Genomic DNA, 13797 nt, shown 5'->3' on the forward strand with positions numbered 1-13797 from the left:
TAACGAAAAATATGTAATTATTTTTATTGGTTGACAAATTCCATTTGGAAATTGCCTTTAAGTTTTTGAATTACAAATTTTTATTTGTTAATTATCACATCTAATTACGTACAAAATTATAATTAATATTTTTATAAATTGCATTGATTTTCTAATATCAATTACTTTAGATAATTAATTAACTAAAATGATTAAATAGAAAAATAATGACTTGTGTTATTCATTAATTTAAAAAATTAACTATCTACTCGTATACATTTAAATTACAATTAATATTAAATATATAAATTCACTATTTATTGTAAAAATTATAAAATTAATTTTCCTATAAGCGATTACAATAAAAAATTTTTCTTTAAATATTAAGCACTTAAAAAAAAAAACTAACATACAAATCTCTTTATATTTACTTATGAGTTAATTATATAAATAGATAAGTCGTATGATAAATTTAAGTTAATTAATAATATCAACTAATAAATTCAATCATCAGCACAGTCATCAGATATCACGGTCGGTTTGTCACCGTTGGGTGAAACTCTTGGTGAAATTTTAATACGTACACCATATTTGTTGATAAGAACTATAGAGGAAATTAATCTTAGCTGATCTGAACTGTCGACAGATTCGATTTCGTAAGCACGTAATATCGATAATATGGAGGCTTTGACTACCATGGTGCCGAATTTCCATCCGATACAATTTCGTGATCCAGCACTGAATGGAATGTATGCGAATGGAGGCGGCTTTGGGCTGTTTGGTAGAAAACGTTCTGGTTGATATACTTCGGGATTTGGGAAATATCTAGGATCTCGGTGAAGCATAAACAAATTTATCAATACTGTTGAGCCGACTGGTATGTTGTGATTCACTGTAAATAATAAATGATAATTATAATTTACATGATAAATTCTCAGATTTTTTAAAAAATTTACTCTTAGCTCTGATTAAAAAAGTGAATTGAAAAGTATTGAAAATTATTTCAATTCTTTTCAATCCCTCGGCGGTTTTGGAAAGTATTGAATGGAATTGAAATTTCGATCGTTTGAATACTTTCCAATTCCAAAGTGGAATTCGAAAGTATTGAAAAGAATTCAATCTTTCATCATTTCAATTTTGGTATTGAGAAGGATTCGGAAAGATTCAAAAATTTTAATTCATTTCAATCTTTTTCAATCCCACACATGACCCGAAATATCGGATTATTTAGGTATTGAGAAGGATTCGGAAAGATTAAAAAATTTCAATTCATTTCAATCTTTTTCAATCCCACACATGACCCGAAATATCGGATTATTTAGGTATTGAGAAAGACTCAGAAAGATTCAAAAATTTCAATTCATTTCAATCTTTTTCAATCCCACACATGACCCGAAATATCGGATTATTTAGGTATTGAGAAGGATTCAGAAAGATTCAAAAATTTCAATTCATTTCAATCTTTTTCAATCCCACACTTGATCCGAAATGTCGGATTATTTAGGTATTGAGAAAGATTCAGAAAGATTCAAAAATTTCAATTCATTTGAATCTTTTTCAATTCCTCGGAAGTTCAGAAATTCTTTTATTATTTTGGGATTGAAAAGTATTCATTTTATGTCAAAATGAAAACCTTGGGGTATAGAAAGTATTCGAAAGGATTCATTTCTCATCTTTTTCAATACTTTTCAATTCACTTTTTTAATCAGGGAGGATATTTAATATAAATAAAAAATGATCTACTCCGCATTAATATATCACTTACTTAATTTAATAGGATTATAAATTTGACGGGCAATTATAGGAGCTACAGGATACAATCGCCAAGTTTCTTTGACACACGCCTCTAGCCATGTTAATTTATGTAAATTATCCATCGTTAATTCATCGTTGCCAATAATTGTATCAAATTCTTCAATTATTTTCTTCTGCAATTAAATCCATTAGTTTATTTATGTTTCAATAAATGCAAAAATATTTAAATTAATAAAATTACCTGATACTCTGGATTACGTCCTAATAAATATAAAACCCAAGAAATACTCATTGCAGCAGTGTCATGTCCGGCAAACATAAAAGTGTTTACTTGATCACGTATATCCGAATCCGTGAGGCCCAGATTATTTTCTGAATAATCAAGCAACAGATCAAGGAGCGCTTGTTTATTATTCATTGACTTATTGAAATTATTATCATGGTTAGCCTTCCATTGAGCTTTACGTTCCGTTATTATCTGTAATTATTTATTACCGGCATGTATTAATCATTTTTACAAACCCAATAATTAAAAATAAATAAAAATTTTGATTTATTTATTTTATAAATCCTTACGTTATCAACAAAGTTGTGAATTGTCTTTAATGCTTTTCCGTGTTCTTTTCCCAACGAAGTTAAATTGAATATCGTATCGTTGGCTATCCAAATATTTGTAAATCTCGTTTGAATAATAGACGTCATTCTAAACATAACAATTAGATTTTAAATTAAAATAAAATATCGCCAATTGTTATTGCAAACAAAATGAATAAAAAATAAATTCATACTTTTCAACGGATGCGACATAGTCATTTTCAAAATTCATTTGTGAATTTAATTGATATCCCATACTAGTTTCTGTAAAAATTACAATTAATAAAGTATATCAATTTATAAATAGAAATAAATATAATTAATTTTTTTTACTTACCACAAATTACATCTAGTGCAGCGCGTTTCGCATAAGGCACGATATCAAATACATTATTAACTTCTGCTTTCAGACAAGAAATCAAAGTTTTCGTTTCGCGGATAACTGATTTCAAATATTGCTGCTGCAATCCATTATGAAATGTCGGTGTAAGTATTTTTCGTAATGATTGCCACTGCGTACCTAGAAAACGTAATTAAATAAATGATTAACTATCGGGGAGGAAAACAAAATTTTTGTTTTTGTTTATTAAAAAAAGTTATCATAATTATTGTTATCGATATGTATCAAATATATAAATTGTGAAGTTAAGTGTGACCTCGATATAACACGTGGATTAAAATTAAAAATAAATAAACGGTAATTGCATGTCGGCTATCCTAGACACTTATTATTAATGTAAACAATGTTTTTTTATTGTAAACTTTTAGCGGTTTTTTTATAATTTAAAAGATCGCAAAAAATGATATTTCCGGATTCAACTGAACGAGGCCGGATTTTTTTTATTTTTTTTATAACAGTAATTTAATGAGGATCAAATAGAGCATTTTGTCAGGTCATCGACATGATTATTGATAATTTTTACAAGTAAAAAAAACCATTTAAATAATAATAATTGAGGTAGCTAAAAAAGAAAGGTAGTTATTATTGAGAATGTTCATTTGAAAAATAGATATACCAGCATCAAAAACACCGGTCATTAACGTCTGGACACCTGGTTAACTTCCCTCTTTCTCTACTTAAAAGTTACTGTGCCCAAGGCTACGCAAATAGTTGTCGCGATCATCCGTGTGTACACTTTTGTAGCAGACGAGGATCAAAAGATCCTGACGGGCAAAAAAACCGTCAAAAAAGTTACGAATTTATTAATTAATATACTTCAAGGATACTTTACTTGTTGAACTTCAACGGCACTTTATTAATTTAATTGAAAAAAAATTATTTTAATTTTTAAATTTCCTGCTCGCAGACCAACGATTAATATTCATATCGTAGTTGTTTTTTTTTTTTTATCATTTCTCAATAACCGGAACAGTTGATCGGGCTTGTAATGATAATTATAGGTGATAATTATAAGCAATTATCATAAATATGCAAGCGAGATTTTAATAGATCAATGTGTAGTCTGATACATTTGAAAAATAGGTTTTCTTTAAATAACTTGTTGATCAGATCGTCCAAGATAAAATCCATAATAACAAAAAATAAAAATAAACATGAAGTAAGAAGAAGTTGAAGCAAAAAATAAGCTCAAGGTAAAGTGAAGTATGACAATAAAATATTAATTTACCAGTACTGGTGACAAGGCCGTAACCGAGCCAGGGTTTGAGATAAGAATATTCCAAACTCTTATCGATGTGAATGCTGCTGCTCAATAATGGTTGGACATCTTCGACCCGGTAAACGAAAACAAAAGGTCTTGGTCCGACCCACAGCAAATATATATCACCGAATTGTTTGCCCCACTCAAGAAGTTTGCGGAAAAATTCTGAAAAAATAAGAAAGATTATTAATTGAATGATAAATAATAAAAATATATTGAGCATTTAAAAAATTAAGGCCTCAATAATTAAGGGAATTGATGAAATAAAAGTGACATGAAGAAAAAGAGGGAGGGTGCAGTAATGCTATAAATATATATTAATGTGTTAAGATGATGAGAATATGCGAATGCATTCCCGTTGCATAGGTCGTTGGCTTAGAATGCCTCGTGCAAGAATCCAAGGCATCAAGTAGGCCTTCAACAATAATAATAACAACAAGAACAACCTATCTCTATCTATCACTTGCAGCAATTAGGTGGTGGTATATGTGAGCTTGTCTTCTTCCTTGGCCTCGTCGACGGTCGTCAACGTTGCGACGATGACCGACGGTAGCATCACCACCAGTTACAGCAACAGCACCAGCAACAGCGGCATCGCTATATAAGTATGCTGCACGTGCCATTATTCACTTGTATTGGACAATAAGAGTAAGAGATGGACAATAATGCAAGTGCAAACAAGATAGAGAGCAGAGTGCGGCCATTGACCGTAAAAAATCTTGGGCATTTTTGCAGTAGAGCTAGCTGCATTCAAGGTCTATCTATTTTTTTTTACTCCGCTTTACGACGACACGTGTCGATATTTTTCCTTTATGCTCAACGGAAGACGCATTAAATTAATTGCCGCTAAATTATTTTTTTAATGGTTGTAATAAAATGGCGATAGTGAAGCTATGGATTAAGAATAAAAACTCGAGCATTCGTTTTTATAAATAAAAAATAATTTATGGAAAAGTTTGTATGGAAGAAATGAGGACAACGAAAATGAAAGTAAAAGGTTGTGGTTGCATTGATAATGCTAATGAAGAAGAATAAGAGTAAGAAGAAGAAAAGAAAGACCGAGTAAAAAGTGTGTCTCCTCCCTTATATTGATGGTACAATATTTGCCGATGGAGAAAAAAAGATTCGCATTTATGATTACCCGGTGATGCACACCAGCCGACCTCGACCTGATTCTTCATCTTATTCTCATTCTTTATATTATTCTTTTCTTCTTCATGTCATTTTATTTTTTATTGTCTCTTTTCTCTTTCTCTTCCTCTTTCATTTTTATTTGCATTATTATTCATTGACTCTTATTCGCCTTTCTTCCTTTGCCAGTCAATTATTTACTCGTCCACGTGTCTGCACCAGATGACGATGATGATATTGCTGCTGCTGCTGCTGCTGCTGATGATGATGATGATGATGATGATGATGGTGGTGAAAAAGAAAAAGTAAAGTCGATTGACCCTAAAGGCATGTAATATGAGAATAATATCCGACAGACGAAAATTTCATTGCATCACTGCTTTGTGCGCTGGGTGCTTTTACTTGTTGAATTGGAGCTCATCTCAGTGCGGTACTTGCCACGGGTATAATTTTCTTATTTAAAACTTTCACATTTCAATTACATTTTTAAATTTATACATATATATATTTCATTACTTACCTTCGAGGCTACAATTCAGCTGCACGGCATTTCCGATCAATGGCAGGGCCATTGGTGATGGTACGTTCCTCAATGAATAAAGAAATTTTGTTCTTTTTATGAATAGCGATAAAAATACAACTAATACACTCAATAATAAAATAAACGTTATCCAAGAACCCGTAAAAGGTACAAACATACTCATGCTCATAACTTCCATATCAAAAAAAAATAAATAAATCGCCTAGATTAAGAATTTTTTTTTCTTCTCCTAACTCTTTTATTATTAAAAAAAAAAAAATGTTATCACTCGACACTTCACAATTAAATTCACGGTAAGATAATTAAAAAACGCGGTTTTTTTTTAAATTGAAATATTAACGAAAAAAAAAATTTTTTTTATTTTTTTGGTGACACTTGAAGAGATAGTTGACGTAGAGTGTCACTTGTAGAGACTAGACCACTACGAGACTGATGTTACAAGTAGTCTCCTCTTCTCGCGAAGATATCGAGGATACTCTGACTTGGGATTTTTATTATCTTATACTACCCAAGTTGTGGTGTGCGAATGCCCACACCACTTCTCTTGACGATCCTCCGGACTCTGCTACTCGAGAGATTGGCAAACTGAGTGAGTTAAAAGATTGGCAAACCGAGCGAGAGTAAGACAAAGACGATGAGGAAAAAATAAATTTATATGTGGATCTATCTATCAGTGCAGTATGAGTCCCAATGGATAAATTCTTTTGGATTCGATCTGCTAAAATACTGCCCTTATATACGAAAGAAGAAGTAACCCCCCAGTGGAGCACCGGACGCTGGTTCGCTTCTCCGCCAATAGAATTATGCACGTGGAAAGGATGACCGAGTCTCTGTTGTTCGCTGCTGTTTCAACTTACATCGTCGTCGTCGTTGTCGTTGTCATTCTCAATCACCCACTCTTGCACACTATTTCCATATCGAGTTTGATTGGTATCTCTCTTGTCAGGTATTATTATTCATATTTTAGCCGAAAAATATGTGTCCTGTACTCCTCAAATATCTATTAACAAAAGATGCATATGTTTTTTAAAATAATAAATTACATGTGTGCCAAATTTACCATAAATGTTTAAAAATTTATATTCTTCTTTCGTTAAAGGCAAAGTGTGGCAGTTGGAAATAGTGAGCCGAGGTCGCCCAGTCTACTAGAGTCCATCTCAAATCACCGAGTGCGTCTCAATAATTTTTTATTTTATTATTTTTTAGCAAAATTTATTTAATACCTTTTGTACGTGATTGTGATGAGACTCGACAGTTATCTAATTCTCACAACAGGACCAGCGTGAAATCAAAGGACATCTTGGCTGCTGCCAAATTCATTTTTTTTCCTCTATTTATTTTATCATATTACACACCTGTGTCAACTAATATGATTTTACTCCGATAATTTTGAGGTAACAGTTGACAAGTAACAATGATTTATTAATTTATTAAGTCATTTTTATTATAATAATTAATTTAGTTGAATTGAATTTATAATTTTTTTAGATATACTAGCTGTGAAGAATATAAAAGGGTGCTGGAAGCTGATGAAATAGATCATTATTTAACCACGTGTGCGACCTTTCAAGACCAAACTAACACACTCGTGCTCGCTTATACAAAAAAAAGATAAAATTGATAAAAAATAAAAATAAAAAAAAAGCAATTGATGAATAAAAAATGCGACAGAAAGTGACGTGAATTAAATTATTATTTATCATTAATGTATATAACATTATTACGTAATGAGTAAACTGGTTCTTTTTTTGATACCAAAAGTATAATACCGAGAGGAGAGACACACCTTTTAAAATACAGATGGATGTATAATGATCCAGAAGAAAGCGGGATGTGTAATTTTAAAAGAGGAAAGAGGAAATCCGTTTTATTGAAATTGTTATATATATAAACATTTATTGAAGAATTTTAATGTTCGATAATATAAATTAAATTAAATGTAATTTATAAATTATTAATAATATTTATTGAGGAAATTTAAATATAGAATAGTATTTAATGATTGAAATTTTGGTTAGAAGGATTCAGGAATGAAAAATAAAATTTATTATTAGATTTAATATTAATTTATTAATGTATATGCTATTATCTGGTGGATGTAATTTAATTAATATCTATTTAATTAAACTTAAACTTCAATTTTATTATCAGGATGTATATCAATTAGATTCAAGTCTTAATATGTGATACGCATTGATAATATAAAGTACGGTGGAGATATATCTGAGTTATGAAATGAATTAGCGGGTTTAAAAAAAAAATAAAGAAGATGATATTCACTTAAGACGTCTGAAATATTGAATGAAGATAATTGGGTCGATTGGTCGTGAATCTACTTGTGAAAAAAAAAAAAAAAATAAGGAACAAATTAATTTAATCGTAAGTGTGAAAGAGTCTGACACGTGTTGCAAACTTTTTTTATTTATTTTATTTTATTTAATTTTTGCGGGTTTTAAAATATTCATATTACGTTTTCACCAATAATGAACTTTGATATTTTTCTTAATATTCATTATCAACCACATAAATATATGAATGACAGCACAATATAGATATATAAGTAATAAAATCAATAATTTTATCTTGTCCTTTAGCTATTTTGGTAAATTCGCAATTAAACTTCAGATTAATCTGACCTTGGATTTTTTTATTCTTTTTATCGTACACGTGTATGTTTTTACATTATATTATATAGATATATATATTTAAACTTGTTTAAATAATTTAAAACCCTATTAGGTCAAGAGCTCGACGAAAAAATAAAAAAAATTCGGCACGTGTCACCTGATAGAGAAGTTTAAAATAAATAATTATATTTATATTTAATAAATAGTCAGGTGTCTGTACTTTTAGTGTAATAAAATTTTTTAAGACTCGGTAAATTAATTAAAATTTTATATAATTCTCAAGTATATTACGCTGAAATTTATATTTAAAAATTTGTTAATCTTATTCCGATATCACTTAAATCAAATGAATTTTATTAAGTAATTATAATTATAATAAGTATTGTTAATTAAATCAAAAGTCTATTTGATAAAACCATTTGAAGTAATTTAAAAAAAAATTTCCTAGTTTCAAAGATAACGTTAACTTCAATAGATTGTATTATCAATGAGATTACATCTCATTTAACCCAATTTACAATTATAATTCCGTAATTATTCTAAATTTTGATTAAATATTAATATTTCAAAAGTTCATTTACATTGATAACAATTTATATTATATTTTAATATTTATTGATAATATATATGGTCATTTATAATTAAAATAAAATATATATATTTTATCATAAATAAGTATATATATTCTGGAAAATTATTTCGTTTAAATATTATGATTTTATAATTTACAGATTAAAAAACTGAAAAGAAAAAAAATTATAATAATAAATAAATAAATAAATAATAATAATAATCGTACACGTGCTGAATACTCATCAATGCATTTCATTTTTATTTTATCTGACATGGTTTCGTTAATACATCAAATGACCCAAGACATTTTAGCAATCATCATTCATTACCCCTTTTAATGATTAATTCAATGTTTTATTACTATAATAAAAAAAATATATATATCACTTGAATGAATTGTATCGTGAGAAAATATAGGTGAAAGATTTCTTTTAATCTTTCACAGTAATGCAATTATTCAAATATTATTATTACTATTATTATTATTATTATTATTATTATTATTATTATTATTATTATTATTATTATTATTATTATTCATTTATATTAATTACTATTATTTATATTTTGATAATAGTATAATCAATTGACCGAGTTCTCATACGTAACTTCTATAAATTAGTCATTTTTTACAAGATATTCTCAGGTATTTTCGATGTCTCGTGTCAGTGTAAATCCTCGTGTAGTGGCGCAATGATAACAGACAATAGCTCGTAGATTTGTCACGCAATTGCAATTTTCATGCACTTTGTGTCCAGTATCATCTACGAAAGTTTTGAAAAATTAAATTCATCAAAACTCTACATGAAATTCACGATTAGACTTTTTTTTTAATTATACTCCCCATTGAAATATTTATTTAAAATAAACCGCAGCTTAAATTATTTGAAATTCTAAATTACGAAAATTTGTACTGAAAAAATAATTTATTACATCAAAGGCATGCTTTACAAAATACGTTAAGGCTTAAAGTACATAATTTAATATTTAATTGTACATCTTATGGCATACATGAAGTATCAATAAAGCTCCCGCAGTTATTAATAGACCTGGTTTTACGTTGACACTTCCACCGGCTCTATACTTCCCTGTAAATTATACAATACGGTGATAAATAATCAGCCATTTTAAACAAACTTTTGTAAGTTTACAGAGATAGTTAATAAAAAAAATACTAATCATTATAAACTTACACACAGAACCCAAGTAAGAAAGACAACAGCAGTCCCTCAGCCTCTCGTAATCTGCGCAGTTTTCGGCTACAGGTTTACACGCTTGTCTTCCTATTCGGCAAGTATGTTCCACATACGGAATAACTTCTGCAATAAAAACCATAAAAATTAAAATTTTAATTACCATTGAACTTAAAAATATTTTTTAAAAATATATTACAGTTTAAAAAATAAAAGTTTACGATATAACATAAATACAAAGGCCTCACTATTCGTATACACAATATCACCTTACATGGAACACTTCCGGTGGAACATATATACATCAATATCAGTTATGGATAAGCTCAAACCATAAATATATCACGGCAATGTAAATTAACATGATACGATAAAAAGTTGTAAGCTATAGCTCTGACTTGTAAAAAAAACTCTACGAAATGTTTATTATTTTTATTTGACGTGTGAAGCGACTGTCACTTTTGATTGATTTATTGATTTAAATATTATTTTAACTCTGAAATTAAAACAACAAAATTTCTCGACTAGTAATAATCGCTGTCGGGTTTTGTCGATGCAATGCAAGCAGCCGATCAGCATTTCAAAGACTTGCATTCTATTCTATTCTATTCGCGTCGTGGGTGCGTGCAATCATGCGTTTCTATACATACATAGTACAGTATTTCTTCTTTTATTTTATTTTCATTTTTTTTTTTGCACCAAGATACTCTTCATGTTGAACATGATCGATCTGTACTCAAGATAAAGATAAAAATTTAAACTCGAAACTATACAATGTATCAGTTTATCAGTTCGATTAAATTTTTATATAAATTTTATTTTATATTTACAAATCATCGCGGTATCATCATTGATCTAATTTAATGTAACGTGAGATAAAACGAATAAAGTAAATTTAATTAATCCAAATAAAAGTATACAATCGTAATAACAATAATGATACGTGTGAATTATTACTTTATCGTACAAAAAAATCCTAAGTCGACACAACTTTTTTTTAAAATTTCTTTTTTTTTATTTGACTATGCGATGCATGAATTGTTTGACGAATAATAGTTTTTCTTAATCGAAGGCTAAATTACAGGCATTAAAACCATGATATGGAAACGCTTGAGTGAGATGTCGAGGCCGAGACATTATTTGTCAACATTATTAAATATATATACATATATAATAAATAATATCGTAAATTATTGCTTGATTTTGAGAAAAAAATATAAAAAAAAAATACCTACTATTGTAACTACTGTCACAACAACAATGATCACTAATAACACTTCCGTCTTTGCAGTAGGTCATCTCTTCGTTCGTGCATGCTTTACATCCAGGAATGGGACCTGCAGATAAATTTTACTCAGATTATTACTTCAGCATGTCCTTCATTCATTCATTCGTTCATTAATTTCATAAACATATATCCAATAAATTTTATATAATTAACATAAACATTAATTACACAAATTCACTCGCAATAATAATAATACGTGCGTCAAAGTTAATTAAAGTCTCCGACATTTACGTAACCTACGGCAATTATTTTACAGTGAGTACAGACTATATAGACATATCTAATGGGGTTTGTAAGGACGATCACCTTTTTTCATCCTCGTGATCATTATTGTCAGAATAGAAGGAATGAAAAAGAAGGTCTCGTATTATCTTGACCGTAGCAACACGTGATACTTGATACGTGATTTGAGAACAAGACGAGCATTTACATCTTCCCTATACTCCAGACTCGGCGTTTTTTTTATTTTTATTCTCAGAGATAAGGTGACAACAAAAGACTTCGCAGGTAAAGTCTCTAAAAAAATTTTTCTACTCCCAGTATTTAATATTATTATTAATTTTTAATAATTTACCTGTAGAAATGGTGAGATTTCTGGCATTTGCAATGGCTTCGTGATAAGAGACCTCGTGTTCAACGACATAATCATCGTCAGGATAATGATTGACAAGTGTAACTGCCTGCAGAATGTCCAAGATCAGCAGAAAGACACAAATGGCTTTCGCAATATTTTTAGTCATGCTAGCTGAAATTCAACTTTATTCTTCATCCTTGACTCTGCTATCGTTGCTATTACATTAGCTTTTTATCGCAGTATTGTTTATTGTTTGTCATTCATTTATACAAAACCGCTCGCTCTTAAAAATTCTCGGGTATTTTATCTGAAAAATATTAAGCTTATAAATAAATAAATAACAGTAGTAAGTACATTATAGTATTTAAAAAAATTGAATTAAACTGAATAAGAGATAAAGTACAAGCAGAATTGTTAAATAAATCTGGTGCAAGTTATCGGTAAACTTGGCAGAAAAACCACCAGCGTGATATCGATCCAGACGCTTTTTATTGCGATGATTCATCCCACCCTCGAGTTTTGATACTATCTACCCTACATACACTATCATTATGCAAACCTTTAAAGCAAAAAAAAAGTCAAAAAATAATAATGAAAAGAATCCATCTCATTTCATTCATTCAACTTTTTATTTCCATTTTTTTTATGCTAAATAATGCACGAAATCAGGTCATGTTTATATACCAAAAAGTATATATTTTCTGTCAATAAAGATGTAGAATTGGTCATGTTTAAAATTACAAAGTTTTATTCACATCTCCAATGGTTAGTTTATTTTGTAAATAAATATACGGATACGTATATATAGAGACTTTAAATAACTTAATTTCGCGGTAGTTGATATAATCTTTTATACATTCGGCCAGTGTATATTTATTTGCTCGATATATTTTTTCTAAAAAAACTATTTTCAAGAAAACTCAACATTTATGTTTGAAAAATAAAAATTATATATTAAGAATATAATCTTCATAATATTCCCAACACACTGATACTAGTGATGACTCACGTGAATTACTAGTATACTCGGGTGATCAGTAATTAAGCTCAATTAAAGACATAAACTACTAAACTTAAGCTTCCGTTATTATCAACAAAATACAAAGAATTTGAGAAAAAAAAAACACACATTATAAGTAATATACTTTCCTACAAATAATATTTTCTTGGTCTTAGCCAATTACTTTTATTAATTTATCTCACTTAGACAGATAAATGCCGGAAAAAAAATAATAATCTTATTAATTAATCTAAGTAATATAAATTAACGGAAAAAGAAACACTTACAAAAGAGGAAACGTCTTATAAAATAATATCAAAACCTCCACATATACGTTTTTAACTGAACGAGGTAACAAAAATACTGTTTAAAATAATTTAAACTTGTAATCTGTTTAAAAAAGTGTAAGTAAAAAAGTAAAACACGAGACGTGTGAATCGCCTGTTATCTTCACCCGCTAACCCCTGACCCGTTCTTCAGTAAATATACATATACATATATATATTTCGTTAAAAATAAAAATATCTATCTGACGACAGACTTTAATCCGTGAAAATGTAAATGTTAATTAAATTTATCGTAATTTAATTGAATTTATATTCAAATAATTTAATCGAGTTAACGTCTAAACAAATTACCTGTTTGTGCGGTGACTCCGTTCACATAATTATTGTTATTGTATTTTCACAATGTAAATTTATTTTATTGGCACGATTATTGTTAAAATTCTGAGTCAGTATTTTAAAAATAATTCACATTTAAATAAACATAAATAAACCCGTCAAATGTCAACGATAATACGGAGTGAACCGCGTGACACGTGCATCAACCGATGAAGACTACGTACAACGTGAAACTGCGCGAGGGGCTGAAAAGAGCGT

At 28.9% G+C, this 13797-nt stretch overlaps 2 protein-coding genes and 1 long non-coding RNA gene across 5 annotated transcripts; 1 reads left to right on the forward strand and 2 right to left on the reverse strand.

The window, feature by feature from the left end:
• Window positions 1-174: 174 nt before the first annotated feature.
• Window positions 175-5839, reverse strand: LOC130675688 (cytochrome P450 4c3-like). Its single transcript, XM_057481512.1, has 8 exons — window positions 5641-5839; window positions 3957-4154; window positions 2666-2848; window positions 2523-2592; window positions 2311-2437; window positions 1976-2212; window positions 1745-1907; window positions 175-871 (listed from the first exon to the last, which is right to left on the reverse strand). The coding sequence occupies exons 1-8, from the start codon at window positions 5837-5839 to the stop codon at window positions 483-485; spliced, it is 1566 nt and encodes a 521-aa protein (XP_057337495.1). The 3' UTR covers window positions 175-482.
• Window positions 5840-6445: 606 nt separating this feature from the next.
• Window positions 6446-8619, forward strand: LOC130675692 (uncharacterized). 2 transcript variants are annotated; one of them, XR_008991324.1, is made up of 3 exons: window positions 6446-6607; window positions 6761-7055; window positions 7124-8619. It is a non-coding gene; the product is annotated as an uncharacterized LOC130675692 (long non-coding RNA). The 2 variants fall into 2 exon arrangements; XR_008991323.1 differs by having other exon boundaries at window positions 7150-8619.
• Window positions 8620-9768: 1149 nt separating this feature from the next.
• On the reverse strand, window positions 9769-13797 carry LOC130675728 (uncharacterized). 2 transcript variants are annotated; one of them, XM_057481567.1, is made up of 5 exons: window positions 13555-13797; window positions 11917-12223; window positions 11290-11391; window positions 10055-10180; window positions 9769-9949 (listed from the first exon to the last, which is right to left on the reverse strand). In XM_057481567.1, the coding sequence occupies exons 2-5, from the start codon at window positions 12080-12082 to the stop codon at window positions 9849-9851; spliced, it is 495 nt and encodes a 164-aa protein (XP_057337550.1). In that variant the 5' UTR covers window positions 12083-12223; window positions 13555-13797; the 3' UTR covers window positions 9769-9848. The 2 variants fall into 2 exon arrangements, with proteins under 2 accessions (XP_057337550.1, XP_057337551.1); XM_057481568.1 differs by lacking the exon at window positions 13555-13797 and adding an exon at window positions 13204-13339.

Source organism: Microplitis mediator, chromosome 10, assembly GCF_029852145.1.
Source record: "Microplitis mediator isolate UGA2020A chromosome 10, iyMicMedi2.1, whole genome shotgun sequence".
In the NCBI taxonomy this organism is placed as follows: Eukaryota; Metazoa; Arthropoda; class Insecta; order Hymenoptera; family Braconidae; genus Microplitis; species Microplitis mediator.